General features: G+C 40.0%; 1 protein-coding gene across 5 annotated transcripts; it reads right to left on the reverse strand.

The window, feature by feature from the left end:
* Nucleotides 1-5,372: 5,372 nt before the first annotated feature.
* On the reverse strand, nt 5,373-27,648 carry COMMD6 (COMM domain containing 6). Of its 5 annotated transcripts, none has more exons than XM_011942849.1 (5): nt 17,034-17,083; nt 16,069-16,224; nt 15,969-15,980; nt 8,942-9,094; nt 5,373-5,576 (listed from the first exon to the last, which is right to left on the reverse strand). In XM_011942849.1, exons 2-5 carry the CDS (start codon nt 16,108-16,110, stop codon nt 5,526-5,528), a joined length of 258 nt encoding a protein of 85 aa, XP_011798239.1. In that variant the 5' UTR covers nt 16,111-16,224; nt 17,034-17,083; the 3' UTR covers nt 5,373-5,525. The 5 variants fall into 5 exon arrangements, with proteins under 5 accessions (XP_011798239.1, XP_011798237.1, XP_011798241.1 ...); XM_011942847.1 differs by lacking the exon at nt 17,034-17,083 and adding an exon at nt 6,752-6,790 and having other exon boundaries at nt 16,069-16,176; XM_011942851.1 differs by lacking the exon at nt 17,034-17,083 and having other exon boundaries at nt 15,803-15,980; nt 16,069-16,176.
* Nucleotides 27,649-27,655: the final 7 nt, after the last annotated feature.

Genomic DNA, 27,655 nt, shown 5'->3' on the forward strand with positions numbered 1-27,655 from the left:
CCCAGTAGTGTATGGTCTTAAAACACTGCTTTTTGCATTCCAGTCTTCAGTTCCAGCTGTGGCTTGAACGGGCCCAAGTACAGTTCAGGCCACTGCTTCAGAAGGTGCACGCGATAAGCCTAGGCAGCTTCTATGTCATGTTAAGCCTGCGGGTGCACAGAGTTGAGGGTTGAGGCTTGGGAGCCTCTGCCTAGATTTCAGAGAATGTATGGAATAGCCTGGATGTACAGGCAGAAGTCTGCTGCAGGGGCAGAGCCCTCATGGAGAACCTCTACTAGGGTAGTGTGGAGGGGATATGTGGGGCTGGAGTTACCACACAGAATTCTCACTGGGGCACTGCCTAGTGGAGTGAGATGAAGGCTACCATCCTCCAGACCCCAGAATGGTAGATACACCAGCAGCTTGCACCCTACACCTGGAAAAGATGCAGGCAGTCAATGTCAGGCCATGAGAGCAGCCACAGGGACTAAACCCTGCAAAGTCACAGGGTGGAGCTGCCCAAGGTTTTGGGAGTCCACCTCTTGCACCAGTGTGCCCTAGGTGTGAGACATAGAGTCAAAAGAGATTATTTTGGAGCTCTAAGATTTAATGACTGCCCTGATGGGTTTTGGATTTGCATGGGGCCTGTAGCCTCTTTCTTTAGGCCACTTTTTCCATTTGGGTATAGGAATGTTTACCCAAAGCCCATACCTCCATTGCATCTTGGAAGTAACCAACTTGTTTTTGATTTTACGGGCTGATAGGGGAAATGGACTATCCTTGTCTCAGATGAGACACTGGACTCTGTACTTTCGAGTTAATGCTGGAAATGAGTTATTAAGATTTTGAGGAACTATCAGGAAGACATGACTGTATTTTGGAATATGAGAAGGACATGAGATTTGGGAGGGATTGTAGCAGAATGATGTGGTTTGGATCTGTATCCCCACCCAAGTCTCACGTTGAATTGTAATCCCCAGTGTTGGAGATGGGGCCTGGTGGGAGGTGACTAGATCAAGGGGGCAGATTTCTCTTCTTGGTGCTGTTCTCATGATGGTGAGTTTTCATGAAACCTGGCTCTTTAAAAGAGGGTGGCACCTTCCACCATCTCTCTCTCTTCTTCCTGCTCTCGGCTGTATGAAATGCTCGCTTCCTCTTTGCCTTTCACCATAATTGCAAGTTTCCTGAGGCCTCCCCAGAAGCCAAGGAGAGGCTGCCTTGCTTCCTACATAGCCTGTAGAACTGTGAGCCACTTAAGAAGAAACTGTGAGCCACTATTTTCTTCATAAATTACCCAGTCTCAGTTATTCCTTTATAGCAGTGTGAGAATGAAATAATACAACATTCAGTGATTAATACTTTATACACATATAGGTATCTCTCAAATGTAAGCTTTGATTCCTTAGGGCATGACCAGTAAGTCTAATATGAGCTGCAATTGGCCAACACTAGGTCTACTTTAAGGGCACTACATTGAATCCTTCAACAGGCTTATGATGCAAAGGGAAATAGAACATAGATGTTGTGGCTCAAGTAGTAATTTCTTTGTATGATGAGACTTGCATGACCATATGTCCTGGTATGCTCAGGGCAGTTCCAATTTGTGTCTGTATTGTAGCATATTAATGATGTCCCCTTTTATTTTCAAAAATGTCCTGGTAAGAGTGGGTCCTCTCCCCATCCATCCCATCCAGCTCAAAACAGTATGAAAGACAGCAAGCCCAAAATTCTGGCTCCTCAAACTTAGATGCTGTCTGCCTCCTCATGAGTTAGTGAAACTATCAACCTTCTGGCCTACCTTACCAAGTAGATATATCCGCTTTCTTGCATCTTTGATCTTATACATACAAACAGGCCATATACAAAATATTGTCCTGTTTGTTAGGTGATTCCATCATATACTAAAGTGAGAGCATTTACTGAGCCCAGGTCACCATTCTTACCAATCCTCAAACAAGGGCTTGGCTTTGTGGTCTAACATATCTTGGCAGCAGAACTTCTTTACCTTTTTTTGTTTTTTTCTAGAGACAGGGTCTTGTCCTGTCACCCAGGCTGGACAATCACAGCTCACTGTAACCTCAAATGCTTAGTGATCCTCCTACCTCAGCCTCCCAAAGAATTGAGATTATAGGCATGAGCTACCACACCCAGCTGACTTCTACATTTTAATGCTCTCAAAATATAAAATATAGGGTAAACCTGGCATCCATATCTTGGTTTCTAAAACCATAGTTCAGTTAAAATAACCAGAGCTCCTGAAAGTAATGGGATTCTAGGACTGTGGCAGGAAATATACAAGATGAAGTGTCTTGTAGTGTCAGAAAGTGTTCTCACACACACACTGATAAAAGTGTGTCAAAGGGGCGCATGAGCCAACTCAAAAAGCTACCAATGGAAAAGCTGGAATAATTTGAGCAACAAAAAAATTCAATTATAACTCCAAGTATAAAATAAATATCCATGGGTACATACTGATATAAATGATGGAATAAATAAATGGGGGAGAAGAGACAAACCTTGCTCACAGAAGAATTTCAAGTCAAATATGTAGCTGCTCCACCGTAAAAGAGCGGGGTATAACTTCCCACTCCTTCAGTAAGGGCAGCAGATAGTGACTTCCTTTCGAACAGTAAAGTATGGAAAGAAGGGGAAAAAAAGAGTAACTTGACTTGACAAACACTACTTCGGTCAATTATCAAGGTCAACATAAACCAATATAAATCACTTTGCTATATGAACCCTTGGTATGACATGTAGAAAATGGCACTTTACCTCTGTGATCTTCCTCCCAAAAACCCACAATTCCAGAAACACATCAGATGATACCCAATCAAGGAACACCCTAAATTATACCTGACTAGTACTCCTAAAAACTGTCAAAGTCATCAAAAACAAGGGAAGTCTGAGAAACTGTCATAACCAAGAGGAGCTTAAGGAGACATGGCAACTAAATGTAATGAGGTATCCAGAAAAAGGACATTAGGCAAAAACTAAAGAAATCCAATATATCAATATTGGCTTGTTAATTATAACAAACGTACCATACTAATATGTTATAAGGGAAACTGGACATGGAGAATATGGGAGCTCTACTATTTCCACAATTTTTCTATAAATTTAAAACTTTTATGAAGTTTTAAAAAACAAAAGGTACAAAAGATTTTTAAAAATGTGTTTTGAAAGGCTGGGCGTGGTGGCTCACGCCTGTAATCCCAGCACTTTGGGAGGCCAAGGTGGGCAGATCACCTGAGGTCAGGAGTTTGAGATCAGCCTGGCCAATATGGTGAAACCCTTCTCTACTAAAAATACAAAACTTAGCCAAATGCGGTGGCACACGCCCATAATCCCAGCTACTCAGGAGGCTGAGGCTGGAGAATAGCTTGAACCCGGGAGGCGGAGATTGCAGTGAGGCAAGATCGCACCACTGCACTACAGACAGGGAGACAGAGCAAGACTCTATCTCAAAAAAAAAAAAAAAAACTGTTTGAAAAGACTATACTCCTTAAGTAGTTTGTGAGTTTTGCCTTCTTTCTATATAAATCTGATGCTTGTATCAACATGTCTTGGTAGTGGAATACATGAAAAAACTTGGGTTTTGCTTGATAAAATTGGAAGGGGGGAGCAATCTATGTCTTTTTGAAAACTAAAAGTGTATTAATAGTTTCCCATTTGAGAATGAGCTGTTTTCTAAAAGTTTACATTTAAGTCAACTGTTTGAAACTTGAAACACACTTTTCCACAGAAATTTTAACAATGGTTAATTCCCAGGCCAGCCCAGTGAAGCTGATTAAGTGCTTAATAAAGCAAAAATAGACATTTGTAATAAAAAGTGTAAAAATACATTATGAAAAAACTTGCTTTTTATTTTCTTTTTGGTGGGAGGGGGGTGGGGACAGTCTCACTCTATCACCCAGGCTAAAGTGCAATGCTGAGATCGTGGCTTACTGTGACCTCTGCCTCCCGGGTCCAAACAATTCTCTTGCCTCAGCCTCCCAAGTAGCTAGGATTACAGGCATATACCACCACACCCGGCTATTTTTTTTATTTTTTGTAAAAATGGGGTTTTGCCATGTTGGCCAGGCTGGTCTTGAATTCCTGGCCTCAAGTGATCTGCCCACCTCAGCCTCCTAAAGTGCCAGGTTAAAACTTGCTTTTTAAATTCAAAAGACAAACTTAAACATGCAATTTAAATTTATTTCAAATCTGCCACCCACAGTGTTTGAGCCAGGGCCTAACTTTGGGTCTTTTTGCATATTGCCTTAAACCTAGAAATGCTACCATGCAAATAGGGAAGGGGAAAGAGGAAGGTTTTAATCCAAAGGAAGTGGGAGACAGAGGAACCTCATGCACAGTTAGAGAAGGCAGGTTTGTTGTTCTAACCCAGATAGAGGGGTTTCTACTCTTATTTCTAGGGGTACCCCACAGAATTGAGGGAGGGACAGAGAAGGGATCTTTGGTTTCTCGTAATTCTAGGATCATTAATGCGTTGGCATCCAGAGGGTGGGTAACAGAAATGCCTGTGGGTAGTTGGTATGCACAAATGGCCCATCAGCTAACTCATCAAGCTGGTGGGAATCTGAGCACACAGGTGTGCTGCGGCAGGCAGCAGTCCTGGGCTCTTCACAGCAGTGTGCTACCTAGCAGAAAGCAAAGAAAGTGGACTCACACAGACCTGCAGATATGCAGACAGGGTGTGAAGAGGGTTTAAATTTCCAATATGGTGGACCAGAATGTCTTGATCTATTTCTAGGCCATCTATTCTATTCCGGTGGTCTATTTGCTTACTTCTAAACAAATGCCATACAATGTGGTAGCTTTATAATATAAAAGAGTTTAACAACAGGTTTATATATTTAAATTCAAGAGAGATCATCTCATGCAATAACTTGTGCTAACAGGTTAACTCAGTCGTACAAAACTCAAAAACTAAAACTTGTCTTTCCAACTCTGTGTATGTATTTGAATTTTCTACAACCATTAATACCAGAAAAAATTGAATGCTAGACTAATACTGTGTAAAGGAGCAATGGTCAATCTTAATCTGATTACAACTGTTTGAAAAAAGAAGCCTCACTCTTCTGACTGCCGTTATAAGTGATGGCTATACAACTGAATTTGTAAAGTTATCCTAACCAGATACTACTTTTCTGATTTATATATATATATTTATATATGACTCAAAATAAGATTGTTTATAAAATGGGTTCCATCCAGTACAAGTTTTTAAACTACTGTTGTAACACATAAATTTGTGCTGCCTCCAATAGCAATGATTCAAATGTTAGTCTGATTATATCATTCACATTATCACCAAGTACACCCTTTAAAGTGTCTAATTCAGTCACTTTTATAAAGCACATTCACAAAGTCGTGCATTGATTACCACTACCCAATTCCTGTTTATCTGATTTTTATTATTTAAAAAAACGGAAAACCAAAAGTGCATTTTTCATTCAATAAATGTTCCATCCTCATGTGGTTTTGTTGCAGAAAGTGAAGTCCATGACTTTAGAATGATAGCAGTTTATCAACCAAAGAATCCGTCTTCACACCGTTTCAATAACTGCAGCAATTTCCTTGAACTGTCTGTAGAAATTCTAGAGAGAAATGGGGAAAATAATATTAATTTTGCTTTTAGAAGATATTTAAGTAGATATTTTAATTATATCTGACTACCAGAGACTATATAACATATTCAGTTTGCATTTTAATGTTACATTCTCAATTACTGAAGGTTGCTGTAAGAAATAAACAGGTGCAATTTGGTACTGCAAGCAAAAATACTACTATAGAGTTGGATAATTATCTCATGACTAAACTTTTCAAAAAGCACACGAGAAAGTCCTTTTAAGATCACACCAGATTTATTAAATACCTAGCACTGTCCTAGACACTGAAAATAAAAACAAAAATAACAGGTTGGTTCCAGGCCTCAAAACACTTTCAATCTAGTAAAGAACTGCATTTCAGTGTGGTAGGGGCTGTCTCATTTAAGATTATGGGTTCAATTACTAGAAGAGAGATCCAACATTAGCAATGGTTTATATGGTAGAGCTTATTTCTCTATCATTTAAAAATTAAGCTGGTATAATGGTTCTCCTATAGAAGTCATCTTCTCGTAAATCTCAGGTAAGAAAGGAATCAGGCGAATTGTTCTTCTGTCTTCTCCTGTACCTACCAGGAAGCTAGGAGACAAATTTGAAACTTAACCTTGGCAATCAGGATACCTTCTAATGATTTCTACATCTGCATTTTCCTTCTTATTTGGTCTTAATTTTTTATTTTGCTACTTAAGAGGATTTGTATTGTTTTAATTTATATGCAAATTTGTCACAGAATGAAGCAAAGTGTAACTGTTTCTTTAAAAATATGTATTGATGTTCAAAATTTTAGTTATCAGATATAAATTAAAAGCTCAAAGAATGTTCCTTAGCTCTCAGTCATGTAATGTGATTAACAGGTTATCTTGTGGTCAGTTTTAACCCATGTAAAAACTCTCTTTAAAAGAGTTGCCTCTAATGAAAATGTTTTTGTGTATATTTACAATTTAATATGTTTATAATGTATGTATATATTATATGTATATACTATGTATGTGTATACATACACACATAATGCAATATCACACAGCCATAAAAAAAGAAGGAAATCCTGCCATTTGCAACAACATGGATGAATCTGGAGGATATTATGCAAAGTGAAATAAGCCAGACACAGAAAGGCTAATACTGCATGATCTCACTTATGTGGAATCTAAGAAAGTCAAACTCACAGAAGCAGAAAGGAGACTGGAGGTTGCCAGGAGCTGAGGCTGGGGTCAATGGGGAAATGTTAGTAAAAAGGTACAAACTTTTGGTTATAAAATGAGTAAGTCTGAGATCTAATGTACAATATGGTGACTACAGTTAATAATACTGTATTGTTTACTTGAAATTTACTAAAAAATGATTTTACGTGTGCGCGCGCACACGCACAACACTCTCTGACCAAAAAAAGGTAACTATGTGTGGAGGTGGATGTGTTAATTAGCGTCACTGTGGTAATCATTACAAAATGTGTATGTTTATCAAATCATCACTGTGAAACCTTCAAAATACACAATTTTGTCAACTGTACCTCAATAAAGCTGAGGAAAAAATTAATCCATTTGTGTTTTCCCTATGAGAAAAAATTTCTAGAGGTGGAATTAGGACAGCACAAATGCTGCACAGAATAAGAATTAGGCCAGCACTGTGAATTACAAAAAAAACCAAAACGTATATTCTCTCTTGAAATTGACTGAGTCCTCATATTTAGTTGAATGTTATTCCCATATCACAATATACATTTATTTCCTTTTCACTGAGTCTCAGTTCCAAGACACTAATCAACACTAATAATGTTAAATTTGTGAACATTATTTTTGTTTCAAAGCAGGGATATCTATTTTAAATAAAGAAATCAGGCTGAGCATGGTGGCTCACACCTATAATCCCAGCACTTTGGGAGGCTGAGACAGATAGATCAACTGAGGTCAGGAGTTTCAGACTAGCCTGGCTAACATGGTGAAACTTCATCTCTACTAAAAATACAAAAATTAGCGGGGCGTGGTGGTGCGTGCCTGTAATCCCAGCTACTCAGGAAGCCGAGGCAGGAGAATCACTTGAACCGGGAGGCGGAGGTTGCAATGAGCTGAGATCACGCCATTGCACTCCAGCCTGGGCAACAAGAGTGAAACTGTGTCTCAAAAAAGGAAAAAAAGAAAGGGAAAGAAATTATTTAAAATATAGTTTATAAAAGTAGAAATCAAAAGTACCATAAAGTGGTATATGAAAGAGTTTTCTTTAAAAGGAAGCCTAGGACCAATATAATTTTAGTTTGTTTTACGAAGAATCACTTTTTATTTCCACTTCATTCACGATGGTTGCTTTGACTTGTAGAGTACTAACTGCTGTTATAAGTACTAAGTGTAAGTACTAAGTTAGTACTAGTGTAAGTGCTAAGAATAGATTCTTACCTATTCATACCAAAAGGAACAAACCACACAAACAAAAACAAAACTGTACAGGACAGTTAAATTCATGTCAAAACATCTCCAGTATGTACATTTAAAAGAAAACCTGGCCGGGCATGGTGGCTCACGCCTGTAATCCCAGCACTTTGGGATGCCAAGGCGGGTGGATCACGAGGTCAGGAGATCGAGGCCATCCTGGCTAACACAGTGAAACCCCGTCTCTACTAAAAATACAAAAAAATTAGCCAGGTGTGGTGTCAGACGCCTGTAGTCCCAGCTACTCAGGAGGCTGAGGCAGGAGAATGGCGTGAACCCAGGAGGCGGAGCTTGCAGTGAGTCAAGATGGTGCCACCGCACTCCAGCCTGGGCGGCAGGGCGAGACTCCGTCTCAAAAAAAAACAAAAAGAAAACCTGATTTATAGCCCTCCCTGCTGTGACCCTTATTCCCCCTTGGTTACAGAAAAGAGGTAGAATGATAATATGGTAACATAACTCTAAACTACTGAGTTACTTAAGTCCCTAGCTGATAAAGCCAGCCAACAAGTACACTTGCTCTGACCTGCCTTTTGTAAACATTATTAGTTAGAAAATTCAGGGTCAGCGCTATTCAAAGATTCATTTAGCTTAACATTCTTGAACATTAAACCCAAAGGAATAAGAATAAAACATTTAAATGCAAAGTAAATATCCTGCCATTGAAGATAAAAATTTCCTAAATATACTCAGAGGAGTACTTTTCAAGTGATCAAATGGCACAGTACACAAATTCAGCACATTATATTGAAAATAATTTATCAAATTCCCAAAGGAGACAAATTCACGTCTCTTGCATATACTACTAGTAAACGTAAAGCACATCAATCTACAAATAAAAACCATTAAACTTTTCCCGAAGAAAAATTGTATACATCTTTTTATGCGACGATTACAGAAAAAATGAGCTAAAACTGGAAGAGTTAAATCACAAACCTGAAACTGTGGAATCGTCATTTCAAAGCACTTGGTCTTTACTTGGCCTGAATGATCTGCCACTTTTAGCATCACTGCAACATAAGGATACTTAAGAGATCTGCAAATGTCTGAGCTCACAGCCATACCCAGTTTCCACTGAAAATCTACAAGCTTTAATAAGACAGGACAAAATAATACATTAGTAGTAACATTACCTGGAATGCAGATATTTATTCAATTTTACTGCACTCATACTCAACTTTTAGTTTCAATGCTGGTCATATTTAAAGAAAGTATCTTCATTTTAATATTGCTAGAGGAACAATAATCAAATGAAAAAATGGAGAAGTAATAAGGGATATAAACGCAGTTAGAAAACACCATCGTAGTTAAAAATGGAAAAAAGCAAAAAGTGGGGGAAAAAAATCTCCCCTCCAATGTATAATGGAAGTGGAAGGAAGATGTGGCAGTATTGGTTTCCTTTAACAGGCTTGGAGTATCTTTTAGTTCACTTTGCTGTTCCATGCTCAAGCCTTACATTAGCATGTATAGTGATAAGGTAGTCTTGGATTTCATCAGTGTTCATGACAGATACAAGCCCTGGGTGATGTGCTATGCAGTTTACATGTATTAAATACCTCACTGAATCAACATAACATTATAGGTTATTGTTTCCACTTTGCAGATGACAGAAGCCAACTTCAGAGAGCTTAGGTAACGTGCATAAGGTCACACATTTCTGGAATCAGAACTGAAACCAGTCTGTTTGACTCCAAAGATGATAGGCTTAGTGACTACTGGTTGCCTCAATACTTTTTAATCTAATTTCTGTCAATGACTGCTAAATGATGCCATGGCATAAAACACGCAGCTGTTAATAGTGCCTCAAAAACATGACTCTAAAACATAAAATACTGTCTGTCTTGTTTCCAAAGCTTAGCCTGATACATAGCAGGCACTCAAAAAGTACTTGCTCACTGACTGATACCTTTTTCTGTAAAACTAATGCTCACTGGGCAAAAATCTTCACTTGTTAATACATTTCTTCTTGTAAAAGTTAGGATTTTTGTAAATCCCACCACATATCCTACCACATATCTATCATGAACACTGATGAAATCCAAACCACCTTATCACTATTTACACTAATGTAGTATTTGAGCTTGAGGACTATGGTGAGGAAAAGCAATGGAATGGTTCCCATGTATGCCTCAATCAACCATGAAAGTTGTATAACCCATCTTCTATTTTAGGACTTTTGGGGTACGGAATAGGCGAAGGCATTTGTAAATCTCCCATTTTTATAAAAGGGGTACCAAAAATTCCACCTATCTCAGACTTGCTTTGCACCAATCTCCTACAGCATTAAGTCCAAGCTGGTGCCGACAAAAGGTTAACATCTTTTATAAGTAAAAAGATTGTATAAATTCATTTTAAAGAAAAGTTCTCCATATAAAAAGAAAGGCAAATCACAAAATAACTACAAATTTCTAATAAACCTATGAAAATGTGCTCACCTTAAGAAACAAGAAATTAAAGCCACAATTAGATACCACTACACAGCTACCAAAATGGCAAATATTTAAGTCTGAAAATTCCAAGTATTGACAAGGAAGGACGTGAGGCAATGGGAAGTGTCACATGCTGTTGGTGAAAGTATAAACTGGGCCAATCTATTAAAGAACTGACTTTAGCTAGTAAAACTGAAGCTACGCATACTGTGATCCAAATTCTACTAGGGACAGAACTTAGAAAAACTTGTGAATATGTACATAGGATACATATATGAAAATGTCCCTAGCAGCTTTATTCGTAATAGCCCTAAACTGAAAACCCAAATGTTCATCAGAAATAAAATGGATAAATGAAATGCTACACAGCAATGAAAATGAAATTCAGTTACACGTAAAACCAAAAATGTTAAAACAAGTCCAAAAGTTATGATTCTGTTCACTTAAACTTGAGAAAGAGGTGGTAAAACTATAAAGAGAAGAATATGCCTATCCTTTTGGGGTGGAGAGAAGTGGGTGCTGATTGAAGAGGAGCATGTGGTGGGCTTCTGGGGGACTGGTAACACTCCATTTATTGACTTTTGCTTGTGGTTACATGAGTGTTCACTTTTAGATAATTCATTAACTGTCCATATTTTGTGCACTTTTTGCATATATACACCAGAGAGAGCAATATGAGTGAGTGAGTACATTTCTGGTTGAAAGGAAGACTTTATTGTAGCATAGGGAGTTAAGGGAAAGCTTTACAGAAGGCTTTAAGCTCCATTTTGAAGAATAAACAGAACAGGAATTGAGAGGAAAATGTGTTTTATTTATATATACCATAAATGCACACCTAGCAAAGAATACACGCTTAATAAATATTGGATGGAACCAATTACAGATGAAAAGAATCAAAATTTGCCTTAGGGATAGAACATTTATCCATCTTAAAGTAGATGGCTCTTGTAAGGAAATATGAAAAATAAAGTTGACAAAAGTGATCAAAAAGCCAGTAATTCCTTGCAAATTGAGCTTTCAGAGGTTTTCATAGTACTTTTATATCCTTTATCTTTCTATGGAAAACTTATCATATTAAGTCACTTAAACTTTCCCTGTAGGCAATGGGGACTCACTGAAAGTCTTTCAATAGAGAGAATATTAAAATATTGATTAATGGATATTCAGGCTGGACACGGTGGCTCACACCTGTAATTCCAGCACTTTGGGAGGCCAAGGCAGGTGCATCACTTGAGTGCAGGGGTTCCAGACCAGCCTAGCCAACAGCCCTGTCTCTACAAAAAATACAAAAGTACAAAAAGTAGCCAGGCGTGGCAGGGCACACCTATAAGTCCCAGCTACTTGGGAGAATGAAGTGGGAGGATCACCTGAGCCCAAGGAGGTCAAGGCTGCAGTGAGCTGTGAGCATGCCACTGCACTCCAGCCTAGGCAACAGAGCGAGACCCCAACTCTGGGGGGAAAACAAAGAGAGAGAGATTCATCTGGTGGCAGCAGAACATAATAATCCAAGTCTGAAGTTACATACGTGCCTGAACTAAGCTGGTGACAAGTAGGACTAAACTGATCATAAGAAGAATGCATTGCTAGGTCTTGATGATTGCCTACAAGATACAACTATAGTTGTTTATAGAAAATTATAAAAATTTGAGCTTGGATAACTGGGAGAATGCTGAGGTATCCAGTCCAAAAGTATCATTATGAGATGATACTAGGGATATCTCAACAGGAATGTTCAGAAATAGGCTAAAAATCCAAGAACAGAATTCAGGAGAGTTCATGAGTAGAGAGAGTTTTAATTCCAGTTCAATAGTGACATCCAAAAATTGAACCTCGAATTCATTTTCCCTTTTTTTTTTTTTTTTTTCCCAGACAGGATCTCAGGCTGTTGCTCAGGCTGGAGTGGCAGTGGCATGAACATGACTCACTGCAGCCTAGACCTCCTGGGTTCAAGCGATTCTTCTACCTGGACTTCCCTCCCCTAAATGTTTGAGTAAGAAATAAGTAAGCAATTTCTTATTCTTAACAGTATTTAGACTCTACAACTCCTTGACGGAAGAAGTTACATTTTTGCCATCCACATTAAAGTGGCAGAGTAAAGGGGTGCCTATTTTGTTTCTCAGAATCTGAAATAAAACTAGAAGATTTCAAGCAGAAAAGCAAAGAAGGCGTGCAATGCTGAGTTCCACTGACTATGAAAACAGTGAAATTGTCAGGTGAGGAAACAGGGAAACCTGCCATCAAGACACCATGCAAAGTCAGTCTTCACAATTGAAAGAAAGCTAGGACTAGGTTTATAAGATAATTTCCAAAATTATAACCTCAACATTTAAATGCAAAATGAAAGCAAACCTTCTAATAATCGTGGTTTCATCTTAAGTAGGAGTGAACTGCAAAGATTTTAAAAATACAAGAATATAAAAGAAAAAATCAGAACAAAGAACACTTACCACTATGAAGAATGTTAAGAATGAAACAATGTACAGTAGCCCCAAAATTATTGTATGATGAAGTATTGAAAAAGGAAAATATATAAAGAAACAAAAAGCTAGTAGTAAAAAAGGAAATATAAAAACATCCAGAAGTAAAAAGAATAATCAGGAAGTAAATATATAAAAAGGTAAACAAATTAGCTGTCGTCACACTAAAAATTGATGTGGAGGCTGAAGTTACTAGTAATATAAAAACATGACTATAAAACCTGTCTATAAAATTGGCAATTCCTATATGTTTTGAGTAAGGGAGGGAGGTCTCACTATTCAGTACATACTAAGCAATACTATATTCTAAGTATTAGGGAAGTCAAAAATAAAGCATAGTTCCTGACCTTCAGAATTCTAGTGGGGAAGGCAGACAATAAACAAAAGTATAATGAAATGGTAGCATTATAGTGTGATGAAATGCAGGGTAAGGTGGCAGGGTGACAAGAAAGGCTATTTAGATAGAACCTGGGAAGACCTCTTTCATGTGGCTTTTGAACAGAAAGAGACTCGAATAAAATGAAGAAAAAGTCACAGGATCTGGAGAAAAGAACGTTCTGGACTGAGGGAGAAGCATGCTTGGTGTGTTCAGGGAACAATGAGGCCCAGGTAGCTGGAGGGGCATGAGCTAGGAAGAGTGGTAAGAGATAAGGAATCCATCTTCGAAGGGCCCCGTAGGTCACAGTAAATACCTACGACTTTTTTCCAGTGTGACAAGAATCTCTTAAAAAGCTCTGAGTAGCAGAGATACCTGGTCTAACTTGGATTACAAAAAGCTCATCCAGACTGCCTGGTGAGGCACAAAGTTTAAGAAAGTTGGGGGACCCTGTTACCAGGCTACTGTGGTATTCCAGGAAAGAGAATGGCGGCTTGAACCCAGGTGGCGGCAAGAGGTGGTGCATTTAGAGCGAGAGAAAACAATATGCTGATATGACTGTATGTCAGGTGTGAGGGAGAGATGGGAGCCTGCAGCAATCCATCAATTTCAGTTCAGGTATTGGTTTCTGTGGAGCTTCTGCTCTAAGTTGTGGTTCTCTGTCTTCGCAGTCTGTCTCACCAATTCGGGGGACGGCAATTTACCCTGTGATCGTGCTTCTCTGACAGATCCAAGAGGAGTTGCTGATTTTTCAGTTTGTTCAGCTTTTCCTTGTTGCTAGGACAGGGTGTGACTTCCAAGCTCCTTATGAGCTGGACCACAAAGTAAAAGTCTACCACTTTTTATAATTTTCTTCATAAAACTTTTAAATATCTTTTGTTAGATTTATTGCAAGGTACTCTGCAATTTTTTTTTTAAGAGATGGAGTCTCACTCTGTCACTCGGGCTGGACTGCAGTGGTGTAATTAAAGGTCACTGCTGCCTCAAACTCCTGGGCTCAGGAGACCTTCTCGTCTCAGCCTCCTGAGTAGCTAGTACTACAGGTCTGTGCCTCCACACCTGAATAATTGTTTTATTTTTATAGAGATAAGGTCTTGCTATGTTGCCCACTCTGGTCTCAAACTGCTGGCCTCAAGCAATCCTCCCAAAGCCCTGAGCTTACAGTCGTGAGCCACCACGCCCGGCCTATAGTTTCTTCATGTTATAAATGACATCTTTAAAATTATATTTTCCAACTCTTTTTGTCTGAACTAAATAACGTTCAACAATGGAATCACCTTGCTGAACTCTCACATTAAATCTAATAACCTGTTTGTAAATGATCTTGGCTTTTTCTACGCAAACACTCATAGTCTGTGAATGACTGCATAGAAGGATGTGCAGTAGGCTGAATAATGGCCCTCCCAAATATGTCCACATGCTAATCCTCAAAATCTATGAATATGTTACCTTAGGCAACAAAACAGTATTGGTAGATGTGACAAAATTAAGGACTTGGAGATGTGGAGATTTTCCTGGATTATCCAGGTGGGCCTAATGTAATCGAAAGGGTCCTTGTAAGAGGGAGGGAAAAGGGTCAGAGTCAGAAGGCAATGTGACAATGGAAGCAGAGGCTGGAATGATGTGCTTTGAAGATGGAAGCAGAGGCCACAAGCCAAGGAGGAAACAATCTCCCCTACCGCCTCAGACGGAACACAGCCCTGCAGATACCTTGATTTTAGCCCCATACGACTAGTTTAGGACTTCTGACTTCCAGAACTATAAGATAATAAATTTGTGTTTAAGCCAAAAAGAGTTCAACTTAAAAAACCCCATAATTAGTATAATTTCTGTCTCAGAATATCTTAAATACGAAACTTAATGTAAGAGAATGGATGAAATGACTTACGAAAGATCGACTCAAAATGCACTAAGTCATATAACTAAGCAAAGCCAGGTAGACGGTTGACAGCTGACTTCCCCTACTTCCCAGGAATCCTCAGAAGCAAAGTCAGTTAGAGAAAAATGACAGAGAGCAGTTAATGGACACCTCTCTCAGCCCCTGTATTCTAATTATTTCTGATCTCATCCCTTTCTTACATTTTGTATGGAATTGGGTAACTCCTGGCCTAAAAATACTCTAGTTTTAGTATTCCTATTCTGGAAAGTGTTATAAATTAGTTGCCTAGAAATAGTTTATTAGCTAAAACAGCACAGCAGCACTTGAAAAGGAAATGGGGCTAACATATACTTTAAAAGTCAAATTCATATTCCTAGCATTAAAAATGCATACTCTAAAAGGCTAAAATGCTATACTTCATCTTCAAAAATAACATTTTTTAGAGACTAAGAAAATGTTTGCGATGCTATCTCTGAAAATTTTCATAACTTCTTCTATATCCATCACACTTTAAAATACGGTGTTCCTAGCTTCGAATAAATGACGCCTAATCAAAGCCCAACAATCCCTGATCTGCATTCTTTGGGCTAGTGGGGAGTGGGGAAGAGGAGCTTTCATTACAATGGCAACGGCTACCGGCTCAGGTGCAAAGCAGAAGGAGCAACGCAGGGAGGCGGACTGAAGGTCACCGGCTCCCGGACACAAGACTCGGGGAGACCTGGGGGAAGGCTCAGGGTGGCACGGTCTCGCGACCCTGGGAGGCGGGCCGGCGGAGGACAGGGCGGGGCGGCCGTTCACTCACCTGGTTGGTGACCTGAAACGGAAGCAGAAACACAATTTAGAGAAACATCTTTCTTGCTCCAGAGCCTCGCTGCCCGCTCTCCTCCCACGTTGGCACTCACCTCGGACTTAGCATCCAGCGGCGGCTCGCTAGACGCCTCCATGGGCGACGTCCGCTAGTTGCGCCCCGGACTCGAGAGAACGCCCCCGACCAGCACTTCCGCTTCCACGTCCCGCCTCTCGCGGCCTGGCGCATGGGGCGGACGTAGCGGGGGAAGCTGAAAAAGCAGCTTTATGTGACTCACACTTTTTCTTAATTAAACATCAATTTTAAAGAGACATTGACCTAAAAGAAAATTAAGTTATGGAAAAAGGCCAAAGATTTGGGAGATACTTTGAGAAGAGAAGCGCTAATTAAATTTATGATGCCGCTTCCCCCATCTAACACTGACACGTGGGCTCTTCCAATCTGGAGTGGGGCGGGGCAAAGCATCCCGAGGCACCAGTCCTCAATCCAAACCAAATTCGAAAGCAGCTGGGCGACCACACCCCTGGCCCTGCAAGGGAAGCCTGTGGGAACCACAGTTACAGGATGAGCTACTTCCCCGGCCTAGCTGTGGGCGGGGGATGCTTTCCATTATCTCTGCTGTTCCTCTTGCATGCCAGCCCTCAGTCTGGCTGCGGAATACCTTCTCAGCTTGTCTTCCCACTTCTTTCCTATTTACCTCAAATCCATGCTACACAAAGTATCCCCAGTGATTTTTATTTCCCGCCAACTTTTTATTTTGAAAATTTTTTTCAGAAAAATTGCAAAAAATAATTCAATGAACACCTATATACCCTTCATCTAGATTCACCAACTGTTCTCATTGTACACATTTGCTTTATATCGGCTTATATTAAGGATGATACTTCGCTCCTAAATGCTTGAGCATGTTGTCTCCTAAGAACTAGGACATTTTTCTAAATAACCACAATTCAACTATCACATTCAGGAAATTTAACATTGATAAAATACTATTCTCTAATAGGCCAAATTAAAATTTCCCCACTTGTTTCAACAACATTCTTTAAAGTTATTCCCTACACCATCCACAAACAGAATCTAATCAAAGGGTCGTCTTGAATTTGTTGATCGTGTCTCTTTAGTCTCCTCTAATCTAGAACTGCACCGGTAAAGGATCATCAGGACTGTGTTCCTCAATGAAGGTTGGGGGGTGGTGGGGTTTGCGTGGAGGACGGGGGCGAGGGTGTGGATCTGCTTTCAAGCTCATTCAGCTTAGAGTTCAGTTCTGTGCAGTTTCCTTGCTGGCTTTCAGATGGGGATTCCCAGCTCCTAGAGGCCATCTGCATTCCTTGGCTTGTGGCTCCTTCCTCCATCTTCGAAACCAGGAAGGGCACGTCAAGCCCTCCTCACACTTTAAATCTCTCTGATCTCCCTTTCTGTATGATCTCTCCTGTTCCTGTTCCTTCTTTTGTCACATCTCTCTGACTCTAGCCTGAAAAAATTCTCATTTCTAAGGGCTGAAATAATTATTAGATCAGGTATAACCAAATAATTAAGAATAACTTTTTTTTTTTTTTTGAGACAGAGTCTCACTCTGTCACCCAGGCTGGAGTACAGCGGCGCAATCTAAGCTCACTGCAACCTCTGCCTCCCAGGTTCAAACAATTCCCCTGCCTCAGCCTTTTTGAGTAGCTGAGATTACAGACATGCGTCACCATGCCTGGCTAACTTTCGTATTTTTAGTAGAGATGGGATCTCTCCATGTTGGGCAGGCTGATCTCGAACTCCTGTCCTCAAGTAATCCACCCACCTCGGGCCTTGACCTCCCAAAGTACTGGGATTACAGCCATGAGCCACCGTACCTGGACTCTTTCTATCTTAAGGTACATAAATTTTAATTATGTTTGTAAAGTCCCTTCAGATCAATACCTAAATTACTGCCTCAATGAGTAATCAAGATGGAAATCTTTGGAGGAGGGCATTTTTAGAAAAATGCTTACATCAAATACCCTCATAGGTTGTTGGAGAATTACATTAGTTAATGCATGTTAAGCACCTAAAAATGACCCTGGCATGTAGCACTCAGATACTAGGCCAAAAAACAAAAAACAAACAAACAGAAACCCCCACTGACTCAAGGTTATTGGACGTGATTAAATGTACTAATTAGCTTGGGAGGATAGTCCCTGAATGAATCAGATGATTTCTTCTCTAAGGAAGTCAGATGAAAAGAAAGAACACTGTGGTGCATCCAGCTGGTCAGTGCATTGGTTCATTTTGCCAGGAATTTTTTTTTTTTTTTTTTTGAGACAGAGTCTCGCTCTGTTGCCCAGGCTGGAAAGCAGTGGTGCGATCTCACCTCACTGCAACCTCCAACTTCCAGCTTCAAGTGATTCTGCCTCAGCCTCCCAAGTAGCTGGGATTACAGGTGCATGCCACCATGCCCAGCTGTTTTTTTGCATTTTAGTAGAGATGGGGTTTTACCGTGTTGCCCAGGCTGGTCTTGAGCACCTGAGCTCAGGCAGTCCACCCACCTCGGCCTCCCATTACAGGCATGAGTCACCATGCCCAGCCCCAGGAAATTTTTTTCTTGAGTTCTTGTTGTCATCATGGTAAGGGGGTGGTAAATACACGCACACACACACACACACCCCTTAACTTTGTAAAAATGCTTCAAAAAGGTGAAAAGATATGTATTTTAAAAGGTAATTTTTGTTATTTCTTTTTATTTTTCCTGTATTTCTTTAAAAACTGTTTTTTATTGTTCTAATTCAACATGAGTGCACTTCAAAAACCTATCGATCTGATTTGGGGAGAGTAAAATGTCATTAGAGTGTAGGGCAATCTCTGCCAATTGTTATTCCAGCAACACATATGATAAACTGTTTATGTTTCAGACCTCCATCTTACAAGAGATCACTTACACAAACTTTGTAGTTGGAAAACACAGATGTTATGAATAGAGTCAAAAAATGCTAATATTAAAAATGCATGAGTATAATTTTGTTTTATTTTTATGTAATGACATATAAGTAGAGCAAATGTCATAAAATATTTTTGGAGCTCTTACAGTAAGCCTAGTACTGTCACATGCATAGGAAGAAATCCACAGAACTATGGCATAAACTCTGATCTCATGAGCATTATGGTGCAATGTAGAAAATGAAATTGATACTCAGGAAGCAGGCAATGCTTCAATTTAAGTATTTATTTTAAGGCTTTTTTGTGCCAAGTGATATGCAGTTGTCCCTCAGTATACTCAGGAGATTGGCTCCAGGACCAATTAAGGCAGATGACAATGTACAAAAATCTGCATATACTCAAGTCCTGCAGTCTGTCCTGCTGAACTTGAGCGTAGGAAAATTCTGCCTCCCTATTTGTGGGTTTAGCATCCCGGGAGTATAGCAACTTTGATCTGTGGTTGGTTTTAAAAAAAAATCTCACCAACACAGTTCAAACCCATGTTGTTCAAGAGTCAACTGAAATTCTAACTCGAGCTAGCTTGAGCAAAGTAGCAGAAATTATTGTCTCACAGAGGCAGCCTCTGACACGTAGTGGTGGAGCCAGCTGCAGGGTCAACAGAATTGTGAGGTTTGGATAGTAAAAGTGCCCCATCTCCACTTCTCAGTTATGGTCCAGCCTTCTGCCTGTCTGCTGGCTTCGGTCTCTTCAGCTTCACCATACGTCGTTGGAGAGTAGTGTGTATATATAGACATATGACCACCAACATCTCTGCGTTCACAGCCTTTAGGACTCATGATCCAAGGAGAAAGAGGAAGCTGCCCATCCATCTCAATTCTCAGAGAAGGACTCTAGTTGATCTGCTTGGACTACTGCTGGGTCTGGAGTGATGTGTTATTATTTTTGCCCATGCTGCCTGCTGTGTTCATAAGGGGTAGAGTTGTGTGATTGGTAGAGTCACTGGAAGCAAAAGGGGTGAAAAGACATGCTCTATAGGAGATGGAGGTGAGAATGACGCAACAAAGCTTGGATGAAAATATACTAGGGAAACAAAATAAATGTGCACTCAACATATTTACTATACTGTATTACAATGCACTATCCTGTGTAATCAATGGATATGGTATGCAGACTAATGGCCCCCCCAAATATGTTACTTTCTAATACCCAGAATTTATGAATATGTTATGTTGCATGTTTAAATAACAGAGGCTCTCTAAAAGAAAATATTTATTCGCGCATAGGGCACTGCAGTGGAAATACATATGCCATAGTAAACTTATGTGCATATTCAAGGAGGTAAAGGAAGACAAAGGTTTTTAATGGGAAAATTAGGAGGATTACATAATTGTTTTGTGATAATTATCCTTGCCTACAAGTATTAATAACAAGAGTGATGCCAGTCAGCGGCTGGACAGACAGTTGCTGGGCAGATGACCTTGCAAATATATTTTTTGTGTAAGGGTGTAATGGCCTTTGTGCAAGGTTGTTGTTTTGGCAGAGTCTTTTGTGATAGTTTCTGTTATCTGGCATTTATGCATGAAAGCTCTCTCACGGCCTTCCCCAGCTCTATTTGTCAAGGTTTCTTTTCCTTTTTTTGATACAGAGTTTTGCTCTTGTTGCCCGGGCTGGAATGCAATGGTGTGGTCTTGGCTCACTGCAACATCTGCCTCCTGAGTTCAAGCGATTCTCCTGCCTTAGCCTCTCAAGTAGCTGGGATTACAGGCAGGCACCACCACGCCCAGCTAATTTTGTATTTTTAGTACAGACAGGGTTTCACCATATTGGTCCATCTGGTCTTGAACTTCTGACCTTAGGTGATCCACCTACCCCATCCTCCCAAAGTACTGGGATTACAGGCGTGAGCGACTGCACCTGGACCTTTTTTTCTTTTTAACACAAGTGACTCCATTATGATTCTTAACAACTTTCACAATTACATAAAAACGGGGAATTACGGTTGCTAATTAGCTGACTTTAAAAGGAGGAGAGTTTCTTGGATTACTCAGATGAGTCCAATGTATTCACAGGGTCCTTAAAGATGAAAGGTAGAGGCAGAGGAGTTAGAGTCAGAGAGAGAGAGTGTGTTAGAGTGATAGATTCCATGTGAGAGACTCAGCCAGCCTTTGCTGGTTTTGAAGACAGAAGGAGGCCAAGAGCCAAAGAAGGAAGGCTGCTTCTAGAAGCTAGAATGGGCACATTAGCAAAGACATGGAATCAACTTAGAGGCCCATCAGTGGTGTACCTGATTAAAGAAAATGAATATATACACCATGGAATCCTATGCAGCCATAAAAGAGAACAAAATCATGTCCTTTGCAGCAACATGGATGGGCTGAAGGCCATTATCCTAAGCAAATTAATGCAGAAACAGAAAAACAAATACATGTTCTCACTTATAAGTGGGAGCTAAACACTGAGTATACATGAACATAAAGAAGGGGACACACACTGGGGCCTACTTGAGGGTAGAGAGTGGGAGGAAGGCAAGGATTGAAAAACGACCTATCCAGTACTATGCTCATTACCTGGGTGATGAAATAATCTGTACACTGAGCCCCCTTGACACACAGTTTATCCATGTAACAAACCTATACATGTATCCCCTTAACCTAATATAAGTTGGAAAGAAAACAGCTGGAATAGGAAAGAAAATAGATTCTCCCTTATATATCCCAAATAGTTTCCAGAAGGAACACAGCCCTGTCAACACTGTGATTTTAGTCCAGTGAGCCCCATTTCAGACTTCTGAACTTCAGACCATAAGATATACATTGGTGTTGTTTTAAGCCACTAAATGTGTGGTAATTTGTTATAGCAGCAGTAGGAATTTGAGAGAGTAAAGCATAACAATGAGTGCTGCGATCTTGACAGTCACCTAGGCCTGAATCTAAATCCTTCTACCGCTCAGCTGTGTGACATCCTTCAAGTTGGCCTTTCTGAGCGTCAGCTTTCTTAGTTTTAAAAATAGGGCTATCAGTATTTGTCCCACAAGGTTTTTATTAAGGGATAAATGAGATCTTGTATGTAAAGCATGTAGCAAACGTTCTGAACATAGTAAGTGCTGATAAATCCTAGGTGCTATTGTCATCAGCACAATATTCAATACTCCAAAGAACCCTATAAGTTATGTAGATCATACATTATCTCTATTTTAAAGGTGAGAAAACTGAAGTTCAGGAATGGTAAGCAACGTCACCTAGCTAATAAGTAAAACTTAAAGCACTCTGGTATTAATTTACAATTTGCAATCTAATTTCAGAGAGCTCTGGAGAGATTCCAAACTCCCAGTGTAGCTGTTGAAATGCTCCTCAGCTACTTTTTGCTAATTGGCTGTTTTATTTGCACTCCAGGCTATTCAAGAAGATGAGTGTTTCTGTGTGTGCTGTGGTGGTGGTGGTGGGGGCAGGTGGTGAGGTAATACATAAGCAGCATCAGTAAGATGCAGAACCAGGAATAAGCATGATCACTAATCCTAGAATCATAGAGGTTTTAGAGTTTAAAGTGGGACTTAAAATTTTTAGCCTGTGGGCCAAATTTGGCCTACTCAAATGATTAAAAAACAAAACAAAACAAAAAACAATCTATATCAGAAAGTCCAAATGAGAACGCACTTAGAAAAGTTTTATGTCATCCAGTTGTCACAGTCCTTACATCACTCTTTCATTTCTCCTGCCTACTTAACACATTTGAAAGCTTCAAGACATAGTTTTCAACCTTCGGCTTAAAGGTTGAAGAGTCTAGCGTTAAAAAAAAAAAAAATGAGACCAGCTAGGCGTGGTGGCTCATGCCTGTAATCCCAGCACTTTGGGAGGCTGAGGCGGGTGCATCACTTGAGGTCAGGAGTTTGAGACCCTCCTGGCCAAAATGGTGAAACTCCGTCTCTACTAAAAATACAAAAATTAGCCAGGCGTGGTGGTACATGCCTGTAATCCTAGCTATTCTGGAGGCTGAGACGGGATAATTGCTTAAACTCAGGAGGTGGAGGTTGCAGTGAGCAGAGATCGCACTACTACATTCCAGCCTAGGCGACAGAGTGAGATTTTGTCTCAGAAATAAAACAAAATACAAAAAATTAGCTGGGCATGGTGGCGCACACCTGTTTGGGAGGCTGAGGCACTAGAATTGCTTGAATCTGGGAGGCGGATGTTGCCATGAGCCAAGATTGCTCTACTGCCTTCCAGCCTGGGTGACCAAGTGAGACTCTGTCTCCAAAAAAAAAAAAAAGACCTAAGTAGGTTAAGTGCCTGGTTTAGAGAAACACAGCTAGATAGTCATGATTTCTGATCAAGTGTGGAGAATGAGTTCATACTGAGGACAGACAAGGCCTAATTATGTAAGGCTTTGGTATGTTTTCAAGCACTGCCAAAAGGCCACGTTTAGGAGTGATAGTTTGGCAATACAACATACACTCAAGGCAGATGACAGGGTACAAACACATGCAGCAGGAAGAAAACTGGACATACTGCTGTTAAGATAAGTCATATAAGATAGTGAGTAGTTACGGTGAAGTGCCATGAATGAGTTATAGGTATACAGAGAGACTGACCCCCACAACCCCATAGCCCTAAGGGCAGTTAGGTGGGGCCTGAATCTGAAAGATTCCCTGGGCTGGTTACAACTGTGATGACAAACTTAAATCAGGTGTTGTACAAATAGCAAATTTCATCAATTCTTAGATAAGTATTTTTTCATATTTACATCAGGAATTATAGTGAACATCACATCAGATGGCTTCTTATTTATCTATTTATTTTTATTTATTTTTTTTGAGACGGAGTCTTGCTCTGTCGCCCAGGCTGGAGTGCAGTGGCAGGATCTTGGCTCACTGCAAGCTCCACCTCCTGGGTTCACACCATTCTCCTGCCTCAGCCTCCCAAGTAACTGGGACTACAGATGCCCGCTGCCACACATAGCTCATTTTCTGTATTTTTAGTAGAGACGGAGTTTCACCGTGTTAGCCAGGATGGTCTCGATCTCCTGACTTCGTGATCCGCCTGCCTCAGCCTCCCAAAGTGCTGGGATTACAGACGTGAGCCACCGAGCCTGGCCTCAGATGGCTTCTTAAAGTGCCCTTAACCAGGGCAGCAGTCATGACTCAGTTGTTTTTGCGGGTGCATGCATGAACTTCTTCATAGCTCTTCTACACTTCTATAGAGTTATGAGTATTGTTTGCTCTATATTTACTATGTTTAATTGCCATTTATAGCACAATAGAGTGACTATAGTCAATAATAACTTAATAGTACATTTTTAAAATAACGAGTGTAATTGGAGTGTTTGTAAGTCAAAGAATAAATGCTTGAGGGGATGGATACCCCATACTCTGTGATGTGCTTAGTTCACTCTGTATGCCTTTCATGTACCCCATCAATATATATACCTACTAAGTATCCCCAAAAATTAAAAAATAAAATTTTAAAATGTTGACATTTAAAATGTCTTTTAAAAAACTATGGTGTAATTTGGCATAACAAAAAGTTACTGGGTATGGAAATAAGCATGAAAACAGAACAACAGGTTGCAAACTTGTACTGGTGAGGCAAATATGGACTACTGGAGGAATAGCCACAATTCTGCGTATTCTTGCAAAGCAACCAAATAATTTACAATTTCTAAAAATGGTGGATAGCTTTGAGTAGATAAGTTACTCAAGTTGCTTATTTCACTTTAAGGTTGGAGAAATCACCAAATCCCTCAGAATATAAGAAAAAAACTGTATTAGGATGAAAGAACAGTTTTTGAGTCACAAGTATTCTTGTTAAGGCATCAAACGTTAATTTGTCAAAAACTTCCTGCTGTCTTTGAATAGAAGCTATTAAATTTCCAAAGATGTATGATTCAGCAGTTGCTGCAAAATGTAACTATATGCTTAGTCAGGTAGGAAATAGCGATAAACCTTTACATGCTTTGACAACCATCAAAATTATACTGTCCATGCTAAAGGTACTAAAAGTGTATGGATTTATATAAATAAGTGGCATGACACTATGACACTGTGCATAGGCATGCCACTATATTTAACTGAAAACTGTAAAATATTTAACAAAATCTTCTGTGATGATACTGTGCATACTCACAAGAAGGTGATGCACAATGTTTTAGTTGATGATCTAGTTGCCGTGAACACTGAATTAGCAAATACTAAATCATTGCTTCTAGGGGAAATACAGGTTAGGTTTCTGTGAGCCTGTGGTCACAATATTTTCATTAGATAATCAATACATAACCTTGTTTTATGTGCATTTCTATTTAAAAAAAACCTTATGTAATATATATTGTTGATTCATTAGCATTGAATTACAGCCAACAGCACTGTAAGTGAAAACCTGAACGAACCTTATCTAATACTTGTATTTTCTCTGTAAGGCACATGAAAGCCTTCTTGGACTTGGGATCACTAAATAGCAGTTGAGCACTATGCTTGGGGGCTATTTTAAACATTGAATTCACTGACAAAAATCTCAAAAATGGGTAAATGAGCATTAAACAGACCATTGAGAGGATACCTGTTTCCAGTATAAGAGCTGCAAGAAGAAGGCAGAGTATCACCTTGGTCAACCTTGGCTGGGAACTAAAATTTTTTGCCACCCTGTGAATATTTGTGAGTGACCATGAGAACTCTGTAAGTACAGATTTGGGAATTACCAATAAATTTTAGCAAGGAGGCAGGTTCAAAATGCAAAACCCATAAATAATGAGGATGGACAGAACTTTGTAAAATTTCAAAGTCATATGGCAAAGGATGTGGGTAAAGGGAAGATTAAAAAATTGGAACCAGTGATGCCCAATCTTGGGATCCGTCTCAGACTTTTTGAATCAAAATTTGCATTTCATATTCCCCAGGTGTTTCTATGCACCTCTGAGACATGCTGCCCTCAATACCATGATAGGTACCTCCATACCAGATGGTGGAAGTTAAACTGTATAAACCATATAAACCAGACGGTGGAAGTCAAATTGTACAGTTTAACTCTACAAATTACAGTTCTACATTTGTAAAGGTTTTATGGGTCTAAAGGTCTGGGGTGTGCTAGGACAACCTCTGTAAGGTGAAAGACAAGTTCCTGCATCTTGCAATTCCTATTAACAGCAAAATGGCAGAGCACCTACTGGGCCTCTTTAGCTTTTGGAGATAGAATATACACTTGGGAATACAGCTTCAACACATTTATTGGGTGGTATAGAAAGCTGCCAATTTGAGTGGATCCCTAGCAAGACAGAGCTCTGCAGCAAGTCCCTGCTGGGATGCAAACTGTCTTGCTGTCTGACCTTGCGTCTCAGCAGATCCAATGCGGCTAGTGTCCCTGGAAGATAAAGATGCTGTGGGAAGTCTTAAGCGACCTTAACAGGTGAAGCACAGAGCAGAATCTCAGGGATCTGGAGCAAGGCCATTCCTTTGATAGTAAGTAATTTGAAAAGCAGCCCCTGGCATGCACTGGGCCCAGGAGAGACTAAGAGTCTGGCCATGTAACTCTAGTGATAATGCAACTAAGCCCATCACGAGTTGGACACTGCCAGTTTTACCAAGCCAAAGTGTTAGGTGAGTATAGCAGCAATGCATTAGGCAGATAACGATGAAGAGGAGTTAAGGTAATGAAACACCTCTGAAGTCAAAGAACAGTGGCCAGAAGAACATGGGTGGGAGAGTTGGAAGTTTCCCAAGAAAAGCAAGCTCAGCATAATATTATCTTTTTCTGACTCCCTAACTGCTCTCTACCTGAATTTCCTCTATTAGGTGCAGAATAGTAACATGCACTCTTGCCCACGTCAAATTTATGGACTTATCATTGATAACTCCTGCTTATCAAAGGCATCATCCCTTAAAACAGTATCTCTTTAATCTGTGCCTTTCTCCGTGGCTACTGTCTTAATTTTTTCAGCATTTATTTCTCACACGTTTTCCACATTATTGACAAGTGATATTTCTGCATATCTGATCATCCCATTTATTCTTCAGATGTTTACTGAACATTTTCTATGTATCATGCACTGGGTTAGGCCCTGGATAAATAACGTGAAGAAGAAAAAAGAGACAATATTACTGGGCTCCTGGAATTTGCAGTTCGGTGAAAAAGATACATAACAAATCCTTCAGTGGATTAAGATCCTTAATTAAGATACATTAAGATCCTTCAGTGATTCCTTGCTGTTTTCAGGAAGCCCAGATGTCTTGAGCGGGTTGCCTCTGTTTACCTCTCCAGCATCACCTCTAATCAGTACTCTTTACTCTGCAGCCACAGTGCGTTTTCCCTTCTTCACAGCACCTTCCTGGCTGCCTGGGTAAAGTCTACCATTTTTAAGGGTTCAGTCCAGCAATCCACTTTTTCAGGAAGACTTGTGGACACTCTCTTCCCCCTTCCTCCGTAGTTCCAGCACACCTCATGCCACCACTATCATATAGGTACCACGCTTTTTATCCTGATTCTCCGTTGTCTTGTCCACTGCCTCTACTCCACAGTGAACTCAACTTTGTGTCCTCAATACTTAGTACAGTGATTTCTAGTAATCGACATTTTTTCTGTCAAATTGAATCGGATATATAGAAATACCCGCTGCCTCCCGCAAGGGCAGATAAGGCCAACCCATCACTCCTGCATCCCGACAAAGGAACAACAGCACCACGCTGCACGGAGTCCTCCGGCCTTGCTGCCTGGCAATGGGTAGACACCTGGGCGTCTGTCTCAGAATAGGACTCCGCGGCGCGCCTTCTAGCGCCATCGGTTGACACTGCAAGAATG

This window comes from Colobus angolensis, unplaced genomic scaffold (assembly GCF_000951035.1).
Source record: "Colobus angolensis palliatus isolate OR3802 unplaced genomic scaffold, Cang.pa_1.0 Scaffold211, whole genome shotgun sequence".
Classification (NCBI taxonomy): domain Eukaryota; kingdom Metazoa; phylum Chordata; class Mammalia; order Primates; family Cercopithecidae; genus Colobus; species Colobus angolensis.